We start from the raw sequence: 20698 nt of genomic DNA on the forward strand, positions 1-20698 counted from the left end.
CCGATGCGGACTGACCTGGCCGATCACATCTTTGTCTCGATTCATGAAGGACGAGGATGCGTTTTTCACACAAACGCTGAGCTCTCGTCTCTTCGCCTCCTCTGCACTCATATCAAACTCAAACCTACGGAACAACATTCCAGATGATGACATACACTGGGTCAAGGACTCCTAAAACACACTTCAAACCACTTCACATCTAAGAGAGAACATGCAAACACATTTGAGAACATAAAAACCAAAACACTTACACAACAGAATGCTTTAAAGATTAATCAGACACACCATCCTTATAGTATTCTAATGTATGGAGCTAAAGAATGATCATATTTATACACCATGGTATTTAAATGGTAAAAATCAAGCTATTACCATGGCACATAGTTTGAAGAACAGATTACAATTCACTTAAACGTCTCTCTTACTCATGAACGACAGACACACACACACACACACACACACACACACACACACACATCTCCAAACCTTTCATTGAACTCTGGGTTCAGGCTTTTCTTCCTCACACTCGTCTTTCTTTTCGTGGCCTTGCTTTTATCCGGCAGCAGAATGAGGGAGACGTAGGTGTCTAAACTGTCCTTAGATGATGTAACCAGACCCCTGAAAACACACAAACACAGAGCGTCCTCACTTTACCTCAAACTTTAGACTTACAAAGGCAACTTATAAACTTGAAAAAACATTTCTTGGTTGATAAAACAGGTATATAATCATGCCAACACTATACACCCTACAATATAAGCATGAATACAATCCACAAGTAACCAGACCTGCACGCATGGACGGTCACTGTCAGCTGTTTCTGGAAGGACAGTGAGATTTTGATCTGTCCAGTGGTGGCCGTCTGCTTATTACTCAAAACTGGACCTGAACCCATGGCTACTAAGGCCGCCATTTTTGAATCCAAAATCTGGATAAAACAGAACATATGGGTTTATAGTTAGAGCTATTGTCTTCATGTATACTTTTATTTCTTAACTCCCTGAGAAGTTCAAACAAACAAAATATTTTGCTCAAAACATTGAAGATAACGTTGTCTAACCTTCAGCTGTGCCCTGAGGAGAACCTGGCTCTGTGGTAAAGCTCCATCCAGATCGAGCCATTGGTCCATCAGTAGATCTGGTTTTGAAAGCAGCTCTCTGATTGGTAGAATCAACGAGCCAGTGGGTTGATCAAAGGCACTTGAGAACTGCACAAAATGACAATAAATGAAACGTGAGTATGAAATCATCATAATTTATGGCCTGAAACAAAAAGCAAACTCCGTTCTAGTTAAAAGCACTATCCACTTCGTAATGCGACACAACTGATTGTTGCATTCTCATTGTTGCCACGAGGGGCGCTAGAGCGGCATTAACAAAAACTATCTTCTAGACAGATTTATTTTTCATGTCAACTACTGTCATGCTGAGCAAGTTAGTTATTTATAATAAGTGAAACTGTTGATGTATTTTTTGCATGTTCTTGTTTTTTGTGGAATATTGCAGTATTTAAAATACATTATTTATCCGTGGACATAATTTTTTTAATTCATGTGCCCTCAAAATCTTGAATCAAAATAACTTCCCTCCCTCTTGCAGCAACATCTCTTCTCTTTGATGATGTGTTTAATGGCAAGAGGGCGGGGCAACCTGTCACTCACATGAGATCCACCAATAGCAAACCACAACCATCCAATCAAGCTGTTTCACTCGGATATACACCACAATAGGGAAGACGATCACAACTTCCAATTCATGCAGACTTTAACAAGACAGACATTGAGATGTTGCACTGTGCTTACAATAATGACAATTTGAAATATATATGATCATATTTTGCAGTTGCTGAATGTTATTTAGTGCATCATTTTCGGCAATCCACGTTTTCACTGTTATACGGTAGGGGGCGCTATAAGGCTTCTTCTGAGAGTACTGAATATCCTCATCAAAACACAGGCGAATAAGAAGCAGAAACAAGCGATAGCATATGTAAAATAACGCAATCATCAACATTAAACAGCATATTAATCAAAACTGCCTAGCGTTACTGAATGAAAAGTGAACCCAGAATGAGCTTTAGGACTGTGGAGCTTTGGGGGTGTTGCTGGACTCGATCTACTCCATCTGCTTTCCAGACGTACATGGTCTTCTCAGCTTTTGTTCAAAATGTTGCTTTTTTATGAAACTTGACCACATTCAAGTGTTGATAAAAAAAAAAGAACGAATGAAGCTAGAATAAAATGTTTTTTGTTTGATCAAAAATGGCGGCGATGACTGGCAACTTTATTTTTTTAAATGCTGTCGAGAAAAGAGTCAATTGCATTCCTGACAACAACAATACCCTCACCTTAATGACAAGTATGTCCTTTTTGGGATCATGAACCAGAAAGTCAAAAGCTTCATTCCAGCGAGGAGAGGTTGAACGATCACACACCTTTACATTAGAGAGAACAGAAATAGGAATTTAAATAGATGAAAATATATGGCATATAACTTTTTGCAGTACTGCATGATTGTCATTATTGATAAAAAAATCTCCTGCCTTGGTTTTGTAAGATGTTCCTCCAAGTACAAGTTCAGCGGCAGCTTTGGGTTCCTTTCCACTTTTCTTCAACTAGACACCAATATAACCAAGATTTATTACCAGGTTTTAATTATTATTAACAGAGCTTACGTTACTCTTCCAGTACAAATGTAATAATTCCATTAAAATGAGATTGCATTAATAAAGACAATTAAATTAAATACTTAATTGACTAGAATAAATATACTGACAGAAATGCTCAAAATGTATAAAATATGTAAACATAAAGGAAACAGAAATATACATATATTATTATGAATACTTACATTTTATGATATATATGTTTGTGTGTGTATATATATATATATACACATTATCAATCAGAAAGTATATATATACAGTATATATCAGAAAAAGATGTGATTTATTTGTGTGAATGACTCACAGGCAGTTCATGAGCTCTGTCTAAAAGAATAAACAGCAACGCTGCTGACGGCACAGATTTGTTCTGGTAGGACTGAGTGCTTTGCATCTGCATTACCTGATAAAAAAAAAAAAAAACTCTTTTAGTATTAAGTAATTTTTTGTATAAACAAAAAATCAACAGACTCCATGTGTCTTCATTTAAAACTGACTTGTTCCAATCTATCCCGCTGTGTTACGGTGGGCAGCCACTCCAGAACCAAATGGACTCGACCGTGTTTTATATCATTCAAAGTAAACCACTGGAAAAGAAAAGCAGGGAAAGATTAATGCGCTTATTGTGTTGTGATCTTACGAATCGGAGCCAAATGGGTTTATTGATACTCACTTCATCATTGTACTGGGACCTGATGATGCCTCCAAGTTTGAGCTTGAACCTGAGAACACAGGAAGACAAAAGTAAAGTGTCATTTATGTCGATTATAGTATCTGAAATAATATGTAAATAACATGTTTGACTTTTTTTTTAATAATCAGAAGCTCAGAAGAATCTCCTTAGTTCTCATTACTATAATACTGAGTATATATATATATATATATATATATATATATATATATATATATTCTTTGAACAAAAAGTTTAAAAAAGAACAGCATTTATTTATAATAGAAATCTTTTGTAACAATATGCACTACCGTTCAAAAGTTTGGGGTCAGTAATTTTTTTCTTTCTGTATTTAAAAGAAATTAATTCTTTTATTCAGTAAAGATGTGTTAAATTGATCAAAAGATTCATATTGCTAGAAAAGATTTCCATTTTGAATAAATGCTGTTCTTTTTGACTTTTTATTCATCAATGAATCCTGAAAAATGTATAACAGGTTCCAAAAACATATTAAGCAACACAACTGTTTCCAACATTAATAATAACTGAGTATCAAATCAGCATATTAGAATTATTTCTGAAGGATCATGTGACACTGAAGACTGGAGTAATGATGCTGAAAATTCAGCTTTGTATCACAGGAATAAATTATTTTTCAAAGTATATTCAAATAGAAAACAATTATTTTAAATTGTAATAATATTTCACAATATTACATGTTTTTCTTGTATTTTTAATCAAATAAATGCAGCCTTGGTGAGCAGAAGTGACTTCTTTCAAAAACATTAACAATAGTAATGTTTTCAAACTTTTGAGCGGAGCTGTATATACACAAATATTACAGTAATGAGAAATCGAGGGAAAATGTGCCTAATTGTTCAATAAGATTAGTTTAGTGATGCAAAAAAATTGTTACACTTAGTAAAAGAGATTATAAATATACTAACCTTCCAAGGAAATCATCAGAGTCGACATCCTTGTCATAGACCTCAAACTTCACCTCTAGATTATGATCAGGACTCTGAATCATCTAGTAAATAAAAAAAAAAAAAGAGTAACAACCATTAAGCCCTTTTAATGTTTTTTTTTTTAAATGTACAGATAATAATGAAAAAAATATTTAGAAATATTAAAGAGTTGAGCATAACTAGAGAAAAGAAAAACATGATATCTAGAAATTTTTCCAAACTACATTCTCACCTCATACATCTCATTCCAGGTGGGATTGAGGTTCTCCTTGATCACATGACTCTTAAAGGTCATGTCTCCGATGTGGATCTTGACGTACGGGTCGCTCTTCCCCTTCACCATCCCGCCCATCATGTTGTCCTTCGCAACCAGATCTTGAGCCTCTAAAAGATGGATACGCAGCAGCCCCTATGGGACAGATATTAAACAACAACAGCGACATTAAAAGAATGCTAATGTGATCCTGCCATACAAGACATGTTCCAACATCCTTAAACCTAATACTAAAAGCAGAGGGCATGTTGATCCAGGAACCTAAAGGTCAAGAAAATAACAGACTCACCTTGGTGCCAAAGCTGGGGTCATGGCTAGTCTTTTGGGGTCGTGCGTCTGTTGAACTAGAGACTTTTGACTCTTCTGCAGAAACACTGGGAGAAACCTTCTTGTGAGCCCTGTTTAACATTAACACACACACACACACACACACACACACACACAGACATAAACTAATCTTTATATGATCATAATACACTATTGTTATGATTAATGGAATATTACTTTGTTAATTCAAGCTAAATTAGGTTAAATGATCAAAACCATAAAAAAAACTCACTGTTCTACTGGTTTATCCACATGTTGTTGCTCTTCATGGGATGATCCAAATGTTTTTACTGGTTCCATATATCCAGGCACATTAGAAGTGGAATCAGGAAGTTTGCTGAGATCCTGTCATGAAAAGTATGAGCAAATGAGCAAATAATTTAAAAGGTAGTGCTTTTTTTTCTTCCAAAATACAATAAATTAAAATAATAGCTGTGGTCACCATTCACTTTCAAAAAACAATAATGTTTATTGTAATTTTTTTAATAATTTTTTTAAATAAATTATTAAATACATTATACATTTTAAATTATTTTTTTTTTTTAAAATTAAAATGTATTTTTTAAATAAACATTAAAACGAGATGTATGGTAAACACAAATACATGAAATATGATATATACATACTGTATCTGAAATACATCTGACGGAAATGTTTATTTGATGTTGAATGTCAATTAAAAAACACAAATAATATAAAATTTTATTTTATTCATATTTTAATATTCAAATATAATCAAATAAATTATTTACATTAAAATACAATGAATAATATAAATATAAATAATAACCAATACATGAAATTAAATAAATCAATTATTAATTCATTCAAAGAAAATCTTCGAGTGAGTTATGCTTTACACACACACACACACACACACACACACACACACACACACACACACACACACACACACACACACACACACACACACACACACACACACACACACACACACACACACACACACACACACACACACACACACACACACACACACACACACTAACCTCAGTGTCAGGCTGTGTTTTCGGTGCAGACGGCGTGTGATGCTCTTCCATGACATGGGCGGCTGCTTGTTTTTGAGGTTCTTCAGGCCGTGGTGTGGGTACTGGTAGAGTAAAAGCTGCTAGGTCACTGATCCTGTTGGTCATGAGCACAAAGTAATCTGGTTTAGCTCTCAAGACAAAATGATGTGATTAATGTGAAATCAGTAATCATCACAAAAAAAATCAAACCCTCTTGCTGGCAGCTTCTTCTTCTCAGACTCCTTACTGACTGCAGCTTGTGGATGTTCAGCAGTGACTGGTGCTTTTTCTACATGCTGTTCACCCACCGAATGCTGTTCTTCAACAACAGGCTTTTTACGATGGAGGACACTTGTATCCATTCTCGAGTCCAAAATCTGATAATTAAGTAGAGCAATTAGGCATTTAAAAATGTGTTATGGTCAAGATTTGACACACCGATTGCAAGAGATCCATGTATCCTTTTTTTGACTGTAGTTTCTAGAAAAAGTCATCATAATAATTCTTTCACCTTAAGTTGTGCTCTCAGCAGAATTTGACTGTCAGGACTGGCTCCATCCAAACTCAACCATTGGTCCATCAGTAGATCTGGTTTTGAAAGCAACTCTCTGATTGGTAGAACCACACAGCCCAAGGGCTGCTCAAAGGCACTTGAAAGCTACAGCAGTGAAATGAGAGAAAAATATGAACAAATATAAATAAAAAAACAATGTTCATTTAAATTTTAAATAAATTATATAATAAATGTACATGTATTGTACTTTTAATAATAATACTTATTATTATTATTGCTATTATATATAATACTAATAATTAGATAATTAAACATTCTACTTAATATAAATAATAGACACAATGTATAATATTTAATTTAGATAATATATCATGTCAAACCCCAGGGCATGTTGACTACCCAAATATAGACATTTTAACTTTTTTCCAGATATTACTGTAAGACTGAAAATACTGGTTGAGGCCTGCATGAGGCAAAAGGGCTCTGATGGCTAATATTCAACCTCCCCCACACGGCCTGACTTCCTCTCACAAACTATTAAGAACCACTCATACAAGAACATGGTTTAATGTGAATGTTTATCATTGACTGTTATGTTTTTTGGTGTCATTTGAAATGTCTCAAAGTGAGTGGTACAGATATCTCATATCCAGATAGATAAAATAAAAGGAAATAAGGTTTAGAGAAGTTTAGAGAAAACTGGTTTAGAGATAAGGCCAGATAAGGCAACCCCCCTTCTGTGGGATAGAAGCCATTTGAGGGTGGTCTCCCCCATCCCCCATATCACCTGGTCAAAGGAGGATAAAGGAAGGTGTGCTCGGGCTCTCGGGGTGGTTCTTGGCTGGGTACGAATGGAGTAGGTGGTTTCTCTCTCTCTCTCTCTCTCTCTCTCTCTCTCTCTCTCTTTATCTCAGATACAAACTGGGTAAGATTCTTTGGTGTAACCAATGTATAACCATGCTCTAGATATTTGAATTGATTGTGGAATTGATCTCTGATATCTGAAATATTAAATTGCTACAATGTGATTATTTCAACTGATTTTGACATTGTTCATTTAATGGTTAAAAAGAATAGTCAAACATTCGCTCACTTTTAGTGAGGCACGGATACTATTAAAACCTTTCATTTATGGAGTCAGATGAATTAACGAGTAAATACATATGATCAATGTATTACAAATTTAACCAACCAATACTTTGCATGAGTGAGGACAGAACATGTGATACCTTCCCCGTGTATTGGCGAACCGGCAGATTGGACCAATATAGCGGGCCTTACATTACTTTTCATGTAGTGTTTGTGAATGTAAAAGGTCTGCAAAGTTTCAAAGATCGTCTCCCAAAAGAAAGAACCGATTCTGAAATGCCTGAAATGAGTCGTCAGTGATTCCAGTCTCACTTCCTGCACGATCCTACATACAGTAGGTTTGTTAACAGATTTGAACTTCATTAGGCGCGTTTCCATTACAGATTTGCGCTGTTTTTTTTCTAAATATCGATAAAAAACTATTGCGAAATGACGGTTTCCATTAACCGATGTTATGCGACTAAAACGTAATTTTTTCCTCTCGTGATAAGTCATTCCAAAAATCATGGTAACGGACGTTGGTAAGTTTATATATATATCACAGCCACGTACCGCACTAGACATTATTATTATTAATGGAAGGAAACGTAGGCGTGTTATCCAAGCATTAATGGCAAGGAAAGACCCTTATAGGCTACTGTGAGCGACACATATGAGGTGTTTCTGGGGTTTTCTCACTCAGATCTGCTCCGAGGTCTTGATTGTGGCATTTCTTTGAGGTTTAGAATCCAGTCATTCTTTTGTCTTTTATGAATTTAATAAAGAACTCTGTCTCGTATTCTGTCCAAACACACCGCGTCGTCTACGTCAGCTGACCTGTAAATGCACAAAAACTGTTTCCATTGCAGTTTTGCGAAATATCCCTTTTTCGAATTGCCTGAAAAACCACCTCATGCGAGCATAAAAACTTTTTTGCGATAAATGGGAGTTTTTGTGAAATTGATGTGTTTCCATTGGCCGTATTTTCAATTCGCAATTTCAATTTGCGCAATTTGAAGGGTAATGAAAACGCGGCTATTGGCTGCCAGCAAAAGACATCTACTTTTCCCCGCCCTCAAACACTGTAGTTGTAGCTGAAGCCAGGAGGAGTTTGGTTCGTGTTGTCAACGTGTCAGGAAGATGATGTTTTCTGCGCTGCGAAAGCAAATCCACTTCGCATGCAATTCAAAAGGACGAGGACTCGTGCTGTAATATATACGGTAAAACCGACGCCATCGCTACTGTTACTATTGCCGAGGAAGATCCAGAGGTGAAATTCAGATATGGTGATGAGTGTTTCGTTTCCGACACGCGCTATAAGCGATAGACCAATCACAACAGACTGTGCCATCTGACCAATCAGAGCAGAGCAGGCTCTCAGAAAGGAGGGGTTTAGAGAGACTTTGTTGTTTCAGACACTGTGAGAAAAGAGGTGATGCTGCAAATGCGAGAAAATTAACGTGGTTTTTGATCATGGATGCATGTAAACCTGTAAACCTCCAAAAGAAAATAAGGAACCTAATCTACTTCACCTTTATAATAAGAACCTCCTCTTTTGGGTTGTGAACCAGGAAGTGAAAATCTTCACTCCACTGAGGAGATGTGGCGCGGTCACACACCTTTAAAGAGAACAGCAAAGAAGTTGCTTACATTAAGGGCCAGAAATGGACACACAACTTTATCTTTACATAAGGCACAAGTTCCACCTTGGTTTTATAAGAAATGTCACCGAAAACCAGCTCTGCAGCAGCTTTAGGCTCCTTTCCACTCTTCTTCAGCTGCACACATGAACACAAATGAAAGTGTTTTGATCACAGCAGCTGAACTGTATTTGTGTGAAAATGCTTGTAAGTGTATGTATATGTGTGAAAGACGTACCGGCAGGTCATGAGCTCTCTCCAAGAGGACGAAGAACAGAGCTGCCGACGGCACGGATTTGTTCAGGAATGAATGTTCTGACTGTAACTGCAGAGCCTGGACATGAAGAAAACAAGAACACAACTCAAAATGCAGGTTAAGATTGAGACAGAAATTCCAATACCAAATTAAATCCTAAAAAATATATTCACATTAAATATACTTCCTAATAATACTACACAATAAACAAAAATATATTTAAAAATTTGATTTCATATTAAAATAAACACTACACTTTAAACAGAAATTCTTATGCCAAATTAAATCCTAAAAATTATATTCACATTAAATATACTTCATAATAATACTACACAATAAACATCTATATGTTTAAAAACACTTTACTCTAATCTAATATTCATAATTTCTATTGAAAGGTTCGAGCCTCGCTTAAAATTTTAGGAGGTGCTTGAAGTAAATCAATTAAATAAAATAATAAAGATTTATAAAAAGGTCTAGAATAGATGCATTGCACATGGATTGAATTACTATTGATACTCAAAAACATCATATGAATTAATATAATTAATATTATATATGTCAGCTTTAATAATGACCTTTTGCAGTCGGTCAGGTTGTGTTACTGTGGGCAGCCACTCCAGAATCATATGAACACGGCCATGTTTGACATCACTCAGAGAAAACCACTGACACAGAGAAAGAAAACACAAAGGAATTAATATATTACAATACTTTCTCATCTTACCAGTAAACTTACTAGCAATTTGAATGCCAATATAAGACAATTTGTCTAAACTGTTCAAAATCCAATCACTAGAGAATGAGAAATGAGGAAAGACACTAGTGATGAAGCACTCACTTCATCAGTCAGCTGGGACTGAATGATCTCCTGTAAGCTGATCTTCAGCCTGTGGACACATACAGGATCAGCAAAATGACACGGACAAGCATCATGTCAACATGCCAATGTGTGTTTGACTTTCATCCACATACCAGTGTTATTTTACTATTATTTATATACCATTATAGTATTTATCACAGTAAAGTTACTTTAAAACAATCTGTGTTGTATAAAGCACTAAAGGTGACTTGACTATTAATAAATAGCTTGAATTTATATATGTCCAATTTTCATTTTAGTTTTAATTTTAGTATTTTGTTGTGTGCTTTTGCATATTTATTACATTTTTAATATTTCTATTTAGCTTATTTTTATTTCAGCTTTAGTTTTAGTAATTTTAGTACTTTTTGTTTAAGAAAAAATTAAGTTAATAAACACATTTTAGATCCAATATTTATTTTATATTAATTATAAGAGAGTATTTTTAATAGTTTTAGTTTTATTTAACAATTGCCACATACCTCCCCAAAAAGTCATCTTTGTCCATGTCCTTGTCAAAAACCTCCACAAGGACATCAGAAGTCGAGCTGGAGGCCAGAACCAGCTGGGAAAAGCATTAATCACATGATATTAGATATAAAACCATTTTAACATCAACTAAAACAGCATCTGAGGACGTAAACCCACCTCATACATCTCATTCCAGGTGGGATTGAGGTTCTCCTTGATCACATGACTCTTAAAGGTCGTGTCTCCGATATTGATCTTGACGTACGGGTCGCTCTTCCCCTTCTTCATCCCCCCCATCACGTTGTCCTTCGCAACCAGATCTTGAGCCTCCAGCAGGTGGAGGCGGAGAACGCCCTAAAAAACATAAAACGTTCTCACTATGTTGGTGTGTTTGCATTTATAAGCCATATCAGCAATGCCATCATCTGTCAGCCTAATATCTCTCACCTTGGTACCAAAGTTGGGGTCAGGGCTGGTGTGTAGGGGTCGAAGGTCATCTGAGCTGGACACTTCCGTGACCTCTGGGAATTCCTCCTCTTCTGGGACTGACACAGAGGAAGTCCTGCTGACAGGAGACGGTGGGACCTCTTCAATACTAGACCTAAAACCCCCCAAACAAACACAGACACGCACGTTAAAGTCAAAGTAAGTTTATTGTCTATGTGGTCAAAGGAGTTACATAACATGTAACAAAATGAAAATGAACATTATTCCTTTTAAACACACATACTTAACAGTCGAGTATAATCATTAAATAAATACACACACTTAAATACAGTTTTCTCTAGAACATAACTATTACATTAACCAGCAATGGATTTATAGAATTCCTATTTCATTTTTAAGAGAAATTACGAGTGAAATATCAGGTGTTCAGCAGAACTGTTTATTTCAATGAAATGAAAGAACTTCAGTTTAAGGCCCTGTTTATTAAATATCATCTAGATTGTTAAGGTATATGTTTGAGGGCTCTATGACGTGAGGGCTCCTCCTCTCACTTTTGCACTAATTCCTCCTCCCGTTTTCTTCTAATGCTGGATGCTTCAGGACGTTTCGGCTCCTCGTGCTGGTCTTCAGAGCTCTCCGTCTCTTTAGGGCAAAGAATCTACAACATAACAACATAAAATCATATGATAACATCATATCACGCCATCTCAGAGTCACACAGCTGCCTTCTAAAAATCAGCATCCTTGTAAATCTCCAATATCCTTGAAATAATGATAGGAAAAGCCTCGCCCCACACGTTGACGGGATTGGTTACATGCTTGTGACCAGGGCTTGACATTAATACCTGCCAACCTGCCAACCTGCCAAATGCGGGTATATTTCAGCAGTGGCGTGTAACGCAGTCACTCCTACTAGCCACTTTGGCGGGCTGAATTTGATATATATTTAATATATATATACAGTTTGCACATGGTTTGTCTTAAAGCATGCTAAAAACACCACATAGACATATAAACAACATTAAAAACTTGATTTTCACCACAGGGGGTCTCAATATTAAAATAGAAACAAGTTATTTTAAATTGCAATAATATTTAATTTCACAGTATTAATGTTTTTACTGTATTTTGATCAATTAAATGCAGCCTTAATGAAGATGGAAATATGCATGCGTGTGTGTTTTACCTTCAGTTGAGCTCTGAGCAGAATCTGACTCTGAGGTGACGCTCCATCCAGATTGAGCCACTGGTCCAACAGCAGATCTGGTTCAGAGAGAAGCTCTTTAATCGGAATCACCACAGATCCCAGAGAGAAATCCCAATTGTGGGTTAACTGGTGAGAAAAAGTGAGGTTAAAGGATTAAGGTCAGATGGTAAAGTGTGTTGCAAGTCAAATACTGCATAAAAATGTGCTGTTTGTGAGTTCTAACCTTCACAACAAGGTCTTCATTAAAAGGGTTTCGAACCAGGAAGTGAAACGCTTCGTCCCATTGGGGAGAGGTGTGGCGCTCACAGACCTACATCACACAGAGTTAAGTCAAGGAGGAAGAAAATTAATTTTAGACACACATCATTGACCAAACATTTAAACAGTATCTGTGGTAAAGCAGTTTCTCACGGTGGTTCTATGAGAAGTTCCTCTCAAAATCAGCTCCGCTCCAACTTTAGGTTCCTTTCCACTCTTCTTCAACTAAACACATAGAGAAAAAATAAGACTTAAGAGAACCATTTGTAAAGCACTGTGGGTAAATGTTTCAGACATGTTTCATTAAAGTATCAATCAGATTTTTCTCCTAAAATGTTTCTAAAACAAATCAGTTGTTGAAATACAGTACTGTTTAAAAGTTTGGGGACTTCATTTTTTTTTTAAGATGTTGTTTTTGAAAGAAGTCTCCCTCACCAGGGCTGCATTTATTTGTTTAAAAATACAGTAAAAACAGTAATATTGTGAATTATTATAAAAATGTAAAATAACTGTTTTCTATTGTAATATATATTAAAATGTAATTTATTCCTGTGATCAAAGCTGAATTTTCAGCATCATTACTCCAGTCTTCATTGTCACATGATCCTTCAGAAATCATTCTAATAAGCTGATTTTCTGCTCAAGAAACATTTCTGATTATTATCAATGTTGAAATCAGTTGTACTGCTACATATTTTTGTGGAAACCGTACTTTTTTTAAGGATTCTTTGATGAATAGAAAATTTTAAAGAACAGCATTTGAAATTTGATTTTTTTTTAACATTATAAACGTCTTTACTGTCACGTTTGATCAATTTAATGCATCCTTGCTGCTGAATAAAAGTCTTTTCCCCAGAAAAATAGCAGCTATAAGATCATTTGAATGATCTTCTGATTGCACACTTTGTTTCCTGGCAAAGCTGAGCACAGTTTGAGACATTGTTGAGGTCTTTTCTGAAACTCTAGAGGGGAACATGCAAGATCACTGGGGTCTTTTTCTCAGGAGAAAAATCAGAAAAACAGGAGGATCTCAGTCTCTCCATTAAAGGAACACTCCACCGTTTTTTGAAATAGGGCTTATTCACCTTCTTTCCTACATTTAGATAGGTGGGCAAATGCATTTTTGTCTCATGAATGCATTGTTTTAGTTTGACAGGGTTGGCGCTAGCTTAGCTTAGCATAATGAATGGAATCCTTTGTTGCCAGCTAGCATGTCCTGAGTAAAAGTGATATAAAAAAAAAAAAAACCCACCTAATTACTTCTTGTGGCCTGCGTATTCACAACGAGTACAAATAGCGATGCAGATTAACACTAGGCGATTTCCTATGCAGATTTTGACTTGGGACTATATTAGGGGGAAGCACAGGTGAAGCACTGCTACTTGGGCGCAGAGATATCACGCCCAAGTAGCAGTGCTTCGCCTGTGCTTCCCCCTAATATAGTCCTTAATATATAAGTCAATATCTGCCTAGGAAATCGCCTAGTGTTAATCTGCATCACTATTTGTACTTGTTGTGAATACGCAGGCCACAAGAAGTAATTAGGTGGGGTTTTTTTTTTTTTTATATCACTTTTACTCAGGACATGCTAGCTGGCAACAAAGGATTCCATTCATTATGCTAAGCTAAGCTCACGCCGACCCTGTCAAACTAAAACAATGCATGCACTGAGACAAAAATGCATTTGCCCACCTATCTAAATGTGGGAAAGAAGGTGAATAAGCCCTATTTCAAAAAACGGTGGAGTATTCCTTTAAAGGCAGGGTAGGTAGGATTTCTCTACAAAAAAACCATTCCAAATTTGTTTAAACTGTCTTTATATACCAATACATAATTAAAATGTAAGTACTCTGAAAAAGAGAGTATAAAAATCGAGTGTCTGTAGACCTCTCACGACTGTTGTAAACACAGCTAATTATTTCCATTCACTCCACCCCCTCCCTTCTGAGCTCCTTCCAAAGCCACGCCCCCAAAACACATGAACGCGCGACGCCAAACACTCAGGCTCAGCTGGAAGACGCATTTATTTACCTGAGACGAGTGGAGAGGAAGGAGCGCGCAGTGCATGCAGTGACATCATGTCAGAATCACATGTAATAAAATACCTAACTTTATCACTATAAATATAAACAAATAAGATGGCTTTTAGTAGGCTACTCACTATCAAGCTAGCATATCGATACTGGTAAAGTTGAAAATATATTTTGTTTGATTCGGTAACGAGCTATATTTATAGGTAACGAGCTATATTTATAAGGCAAAGCTAAAAACAGGTTGCATTGATACACGTTTTTCCATTACCATCAGTTACACTGTGATGAAGGTGAATTTCGTGTAAGATTCATAACATATACGGTGTTTTGCATGTAAGAGTTTCCATGAGACAAGTACCGCATCGTCGGTTCGAGGACAGGTCCGGGGTCGAGGGCGAAGCAGAGGAGGTCGTTCAAGAGTGCCTTGTTTGCCTTCGCTGACTGCATATGCAGGTGCTTTGAATTTTGAATGCTCTTTCTCTGCCATAATTTTACACTTCGTAGGTTCCGCGCCTCTCTTGCACTCCTCAAATCAAACGGGTGCGCGCGCATATGGGCAGATCTTGTAGCAACAGGGGTGGTAGCCATGGTTGCGAGAGAGAGTCGCCCAAACCAATCAATTGTTTCGTCCCGGATGGAAATAATGAGCTGTGTTTATTGCAGATTAAAAGGTCAACAGTCACTCGATTTTGAAACTCTCTTTTTCAGAGCACTTACATTTTAATTATGTATTGGTATATAAAGACAGTTTAAACAAATTTGAAAAAAAGTTTTTTAGAAAAATCCTACCTACCCTACCTTTAGTGTCATTACTGTCCGGCAGAACAAATGAGATATTTGAGAGATGCCACTTGTGTCATACTCACAGGAAGCTCATGTGCGCGCTCCACATACACAAACAGAAGAGCGGCAGTCGGCACTGTCTTATTCATGTATGAGGTCTTTGATTGGCACAGCAACACCTGACGAATAAATCATACAGTTAACCAGTTAGTTTCCTGTATTTTCAACACAGACAGAGATTGCTGGAGGATGAGAGATGGTTCTGCCCACCTGCTGGAGTTTCTCTGGTTGTGTTACAGTGGGAAGCCATTCCAGTGCGAGATGAACACGGCCACGCTTCACATCGCTCAGAGAAAACCACTGCCACACACACACAGTCACAAGAGGATATATGTATGAGTATCTTTATATAATATATATATTATACTTATTAATACTAATGCACATATACTCAACCTCATTAATGTATTGGGAGCTGATTATGTCACTCAGATTCATCTTCAGCCTAAAAGAAAAACAATATGAATACATGCCTAAATAAAGCTAAAACTAAAGAGTTTTACTGGATTACATTGACAGCAGCCTTCTTACCTGCCCATAAAGTCATCTTTCATGTCCATGTCCTTATCAAAAACTTCCAATGTCAAATCCTGACCAGGAAGCTGCGTCAAAACCACCTTAAAAATAAAAACGGAAAATGGCAAGTTAAAACACTTAGTCATTTTTATTTTTTTTTAAATAGCGTGTGAAACAGCATGCAACAATAAATATGTCAAACATTGTTATAGTATAGTATAGTATAGTATAGTATAGTATAGTATAGTATAGTATAGTATAGTATAGTATAGTATAGTATAGTGGCAGTTTGTCATTCTGGACATAGCGCCATGGTTTCATTTATAAATGCATTTGAAAGTATTCCCACCTCATACATCTCATTCCAGGTTGGGTTGAGATTCTCCTTGATCACTTGACTTTTAAAGGTTTCACCTCCAATTTGTATCTTGACATACGGGTCGCTCTTCCCCTTCACCATCCCACCCATCATGTTGTCCTTCGCAACCAGATTTTGACCCTCCACGAGGTGGATCCGCAGCAGCCCCTGCAGGAACAAAGAGCAGATCATTTTACTTTGATTTCAGGGGTTGGTTATGATCGATCGGACCATCAAAGGGTGAATATTCAAGAACATATCGTACTTGTGTGGCTAATAGTGTTAAATATGAATAGCATAGCGACACTAATAGATGAGATCTGCACACCTCAGTAGCGAAGCTGGAATGGGGCGTCGTCTTCTGTGGACGCGAGGCAGAGCTCTTCGAAAGAGGGCCACTGGAGAGCAGGGAGGAAGTTACTGCAGCTTCATCCAAACAGAGAACCTGCAGGAAATGACATCAACACAGGCTATGTTTACAACCAAAGTTATGAATTTAACTCGTGTGCAAAACTGGAATATCGCAAAAAAACATTTGCGAATAAAGCAGTTTCCATCTGTGTTCACGAGAGCACCACGACGCATGCGTGGAGCAGACGTTGTTGGAGATTCATATTTTGTAAATAAAGTGTTTTTTTTTGCATGGTAGAGTATATGTGTATGTGTACTCAAGCTTGTGTATTGTGTGTCAGATGGATTTACCCTGAGAACTGTGTTGATGTGGATGCGGCTGCCTGAACCAGAATTCTCAAGATTAAACCACTGATCTAAAGTCAGATCTGGACTCGAGAGAAGATCGGAAACAGGAATGGACAGACTTCCCAAAACCTGAACACGGTCATTATCCTTCACCTGAAAAAGAAAGCGAGTCAATGTAAAAATGGCTTAAGTAACATGAATGTCAACCAGGAAAAATGCACATTTGGAAAAAGAATCCTGGAAGTAATCACACCTGAACCCTGTTTACACCTGTATTGAGAGCTTGTGTATGTTCATAACAGGGCAGTTGATGTTAGCATACCTGTACACTAATGTTCTGTGTGCTTGGGTCTCTGATGAAGAAAGTGAACGCGTCCTCCCACTGAGGGTTCACGGTATTCCAGCAAATCTAAAGAGAGGGGAAATAAGTGAGTGAGAAGAGCGGGTCACATGGGAAAGTTTGGTTGGCACAGGTGGTAATTGTGTGTCTTACCCGGCTGTCACGGGAAACATCCTGCACTGAGATTTGAGCAATCGGATTGGGATCCTTATTACCTTTTTTCATCTAAAAACAGAAGAAACGGGTACAAACACACTTAAAAACAAACATAAAATAGCATATGCGTGACAGGTCCTTTACAATTTTGTCATTTATATGATTAGGTTTCCAGTTTAAACTAATAAATAACTGTTTCATATAAATTAGGTTAGTAAGCGATTCTGTTTAAAGGATTTTTCTAATGTTTTTGAAAGATGTCTCTTCTGCTCACCAAGGCTGCATTTATTTGATAAAAATACAGTAAAAACAGTAATACTGTCAAATATTATTACAGTTTAAAAGCACTGTTTTCTATTTGAATATGAAAATAGAATTTATTCCTGTGATCAAAGCTACATTTCAGTATCAATACTGGAGTCTTCAGTGTCACATGATCCTTCAGAAATCATTCTAATATGATGATTTGGTGCTCAAGAAACATTTCTGTTGAAAACAGTTTTGCTGCTTAATATGGACTAACATTTACGCCACGGAATAAAAAACAAAAAAGGTAATTGCGTTTTTTTAATCTCATAATTCTGATAATTCTGCGAGAAAAAACGTCAGAGTTGCGAGTTTATATATACCTCAGAATTGTGAGAAAAAAGTCAGAATTGTGAGATAAAAAGTTAAATTTTTCATTCCATGGTGAAACCAAGCTTGCATAGCTTAATGTTTTTGTGGAAACTTTTGTGGATTTTACTTTTATCACAGAACAAAGCACTATAGACTTACAGTAAGTGCATTATTGTAAACACAATTTATGCTTTAGAACTGAGAAAGGACTTTTATTATCTGTCTAATATCAATTATTATCTGTGTTCAACCGTATTTCCCAAAACGTGCATAAAAATAGGGTGGATGGAAACATAGCTAATGAAGTCGGGACATTCCCTTAAAATCCTCCAGACTGCAGTGCTGTAAGCTTGAGCGCTCTGGGATATTCACTTGATGCAAGTGTGTACTTGTTTCAAGAGTTTTAAGTATCAGCGTGTGCCTCTTAAGTGAACTCTTTTTGCATTGCACTTCTAGTCAAATATTCTGGATGCGGGAAACGGTGCGAGTGCTTTCACAGAGTGCTCGCTCAAGACCATGAGCTGAATAAGATATATCTAATGTTTCATTTAATAGTTTCTCTAGACATGGCTGCAATCCTCCTTTAAGTTTGTTTCAGAATGGGCGGCAGCCGAGCATGGCTGTGGGTAACCAGAAGCATTTACACACACATGTTGGTTTGGTTTCTCTACCATGGTGGGACCTTCCATTGACTTCTACTGTTTTTATACTGAGCTAATTATGTTTTTTATCCCCTAATCTTAAATTTAACCCAAACAGAAACCTTTTAGCAGTTTTATATGTTGATTGAGACATTATTTAGTATGTTTATTAACCCATTTTCATTGTAGGCATTGTTGGCTCGTCCCCACATTATGATTTCAGGATTCACTACCTTTTCAAAGACAAGGCGGAAAAACCTGACCCACATACAGTACCATTCAAAAGTTTGGGGCTTGTATGATTTTTTTTTTAAACAAATGATTGTGTTTATTCAGCAAGGATGCATTAAATTGATCATAATTAAAGTTAATACATTTACACTGCTGCAAAAGATTTCTATTTCAAATAAATGCTGTTCTTTTGAACTTTCTCTTCAGTATAGAATTATTTTAAAAAATTATCATAGTTTCCACAAAAATATTAAGCAGTACAACTGTGTTTCTTGAGCATCAAATCAGCATATTAGAATGATTTCTGAAGGATCATGTGACACTGAAGACTGGAGTAATGATGCTGAGAATTCAGCTTTAATCACAGGAATAAATAACATTTAAAAATATATTCAAATAGAAAACAGTTCTTTTAAATTGCAATAGTGTTCCACAATATTCCTGTTTTCCTGTGTACTTGATTAAATAAATGCAGGGTTGGTGAGCATAACTACTGTGTGTGTGTGTGTGTGTGTGTGTGTGTGTGTGTGTGTGTGTGTGTGTGTGTGTGTGTGTGTGTACTTGATTAAATAAATGCAGGGTTGGTGAGCATAACTACTGTGTGTGTATGTGTGTGTGTGTGTGTGTGTGTGTGTGTGTGTGTGTGTGTGTGTGTGTGTGTGTGTGTGTGTGTGTGTGTGTGTGTGTGTGTGTGTGTGTGTGTGTGTGTGTGTGTGTGTGTGTGTGTGCGTGCGTGTGCGTGTGTGTGTGTGTGTGCGTGTGTACTTGTACAACTATCTTTGTTAGGACCAGTTTGAGTTTTAGACCATTGGAGTGAGGACAAAGAGAGTAAAGTGAGGACATTTTGGCCGGTCCTCACTCTCTGAGAGCCTTTAAAGGCCTGTTTGAGAGTCAAGACTTGGTTTTAGGGATCAGGTTATAATTAGGTTAAGGGTCGGTTTAGGGTCAGGGTTCGAGTTAGGCACTTAGTTGTGATGGGTAAGGTTAGGGTAAGCGGCTAGAGATTGCATTGTGTCAATGAATGTCCTCATTAAGATAGATGTACAATAATGTGCGTGTGTGTGTGTCTTGGTAAATCCTAAATTATGGGGGCAAAGTGTCCCCACAAAGATGGCAATATCTGAAATTCTTGTCCTTGTAGAGACAGTTTTTTGTCCCCATGAGGAAAACAGCTTATAAAACATACTAAATTAAGTTTTTTGAAAATGTAAAAATGCAGAAAGTTTTCTGTGATGGGTAGGGATAGGCGATAGAATATACAGTTTGTACTGTATAAAAATCATTGTCAATGGAATGTGCTCATAAAACATAACGTGTGTGTGTAAGAACAAAGAGTGCAGCAGGAAGATGATGTGAGAGTATTACTCACAGGAAGTGCCTCAGCCTTGTCCAAATACACTGCCAAGATGGCTGCTGAGGGTGGCTTTGCTGTTTTACTCACCACACTTTCATTTCTCGTCAGAACCTGAGAGAAAGAGATAAAAAAAAAATGAGGGCAAAGTAGGGCGGAGCAAAGCTACGGTAAAAACTCCTGTTTGAAGTTGCTCTGTTTGTCAAGTGTGCAAAGTAAGCTTTCTATCTCGTTAAAGATTTTGATGTGTTTTGTTAAAAG

At 36.8% G+C, this 20698-nt stretch overlaps 1 protein-coding gene across 2 annotated transcripts in view; it reads right to left on the reverse strand.

Annotated features, from left to right (window-relative positions):
• Positions 1-20698, reverse strand: part of esyt1b (extended synaptotagmin-like protein 1b) — a 32524-nt gene that overhangs the window by 2511 nt on the left and 9315 nt on the right. Inside the window, exons 13-50 of one of the 2 annotated variants that reach the window (XM_082136307.1) lie at positions 20456-20551; positions 17594-17665; positions 17423-17509; positions 17104-17253; positions 16730-16846; positions 16393-16569; positions 16059-16144; positions 15924-15972; positions 15738-15827; positions 15551-15646; positions 12805-12876; positions 12617-12703; positions 12373-12519; positions 11738-11844; positions 11187-11340; positions 10917-11093; positions 10751-10833; positions 10248-10296; positions 9985-10074; positions 9389-9484; positions 9217-9288; positions 9043-9129; positions 6440-6586; positions 6139-6305; positions 5911-6043; positions 5133-5245; positions 4863-4971; positions 4532-4708; positions 4279-4361; positions 3335-3383; positions 3159-3248; positions 2969-3064; positions 2542-2613; positions 2347-2433; positions 1061-1207; positions 789-928; positions 487-618; positions 16-124 (exon numbers count right to left, since the gene is read on the reverse strand). In XM_082136307.1, the coding sequence (XP_081992433.1) occupies positions 16-124; positions 487-618; positions 789-928; positions 1061-1207; positions 2347-2433; positions 2542-2613; positions 2969-3064; positions 3159-3248; positions 3335-3383; positions 4279-4361; positions 4532-4708; positions 4863-4971; positions 5133-5245; positions 5911-6043; positions 6139-6305; positions 6440-6586; positions 9043-9129; positions 9217-9288; positions 9389-9484; positions 9985-10074; positions 10248-10296; positions 10751-10833; positions 10917-11093; positions 11187-11340; positions 11738-11844; positions 12373-12519; positions 12617-12703; positions 12805-12876; positions 15551-15646; positions 15738-15827; positions 15924-15972; positions 16059-16144; positions 16393-16569; positions 16730-16846; positions 17104-17253; positions 17423-17509; positions 17594-17665; positions 20456-20551 (4092 nt within the window). Of the gene's footprint in view, positions 1-15; positions 125-157; positions 425-460; positions 619-788; positions 929-1060; positions 1208-2346; positions 2434-2541; positions 2614-2968; positions 3065-3158; positions 3249-3334; positions 3384-4278; positions 4362-4531; positions 4709-4862; positions 4972-5132; positions 5246-5910; positions 6044-6138; positions 6306-6439; positions 6587-9042; positions 9130-9216; positions 9289-9388; positions 9485-9984; positions 10075-10247; positions 10297-10750; positions 10834-10916; positions 11094-11186; positions 11341-11737; positions 11845-12372; positions 12520-12616; positions 12704-12804; positions 12877-15550; positions 15647-15737; positions 15828-15923; positions 15973-16058; positions 16145-16392; positions 16570-16729; positions 16847-17103; positions 17254-17422; positions 17510-17593; positions 17666-20455; positions 20552-20698 lie in introns of those variants that run through there. The other variant, XM_082136308.1, reaches the window with a different exon arrangement.

This window comes from Leuciscus leuciscus (genome assembly GCF_965113295.1).
Source record: "Leuciscus leuciscus genome assembly, chromosome: 14".
Taxonomy (NCBI): Eukaryota; Metazoa; Chordata; class Actinopteri; order Cypriniformes; family Leuciscidae; genus Leuciscus; species Leuciscus leuciscus.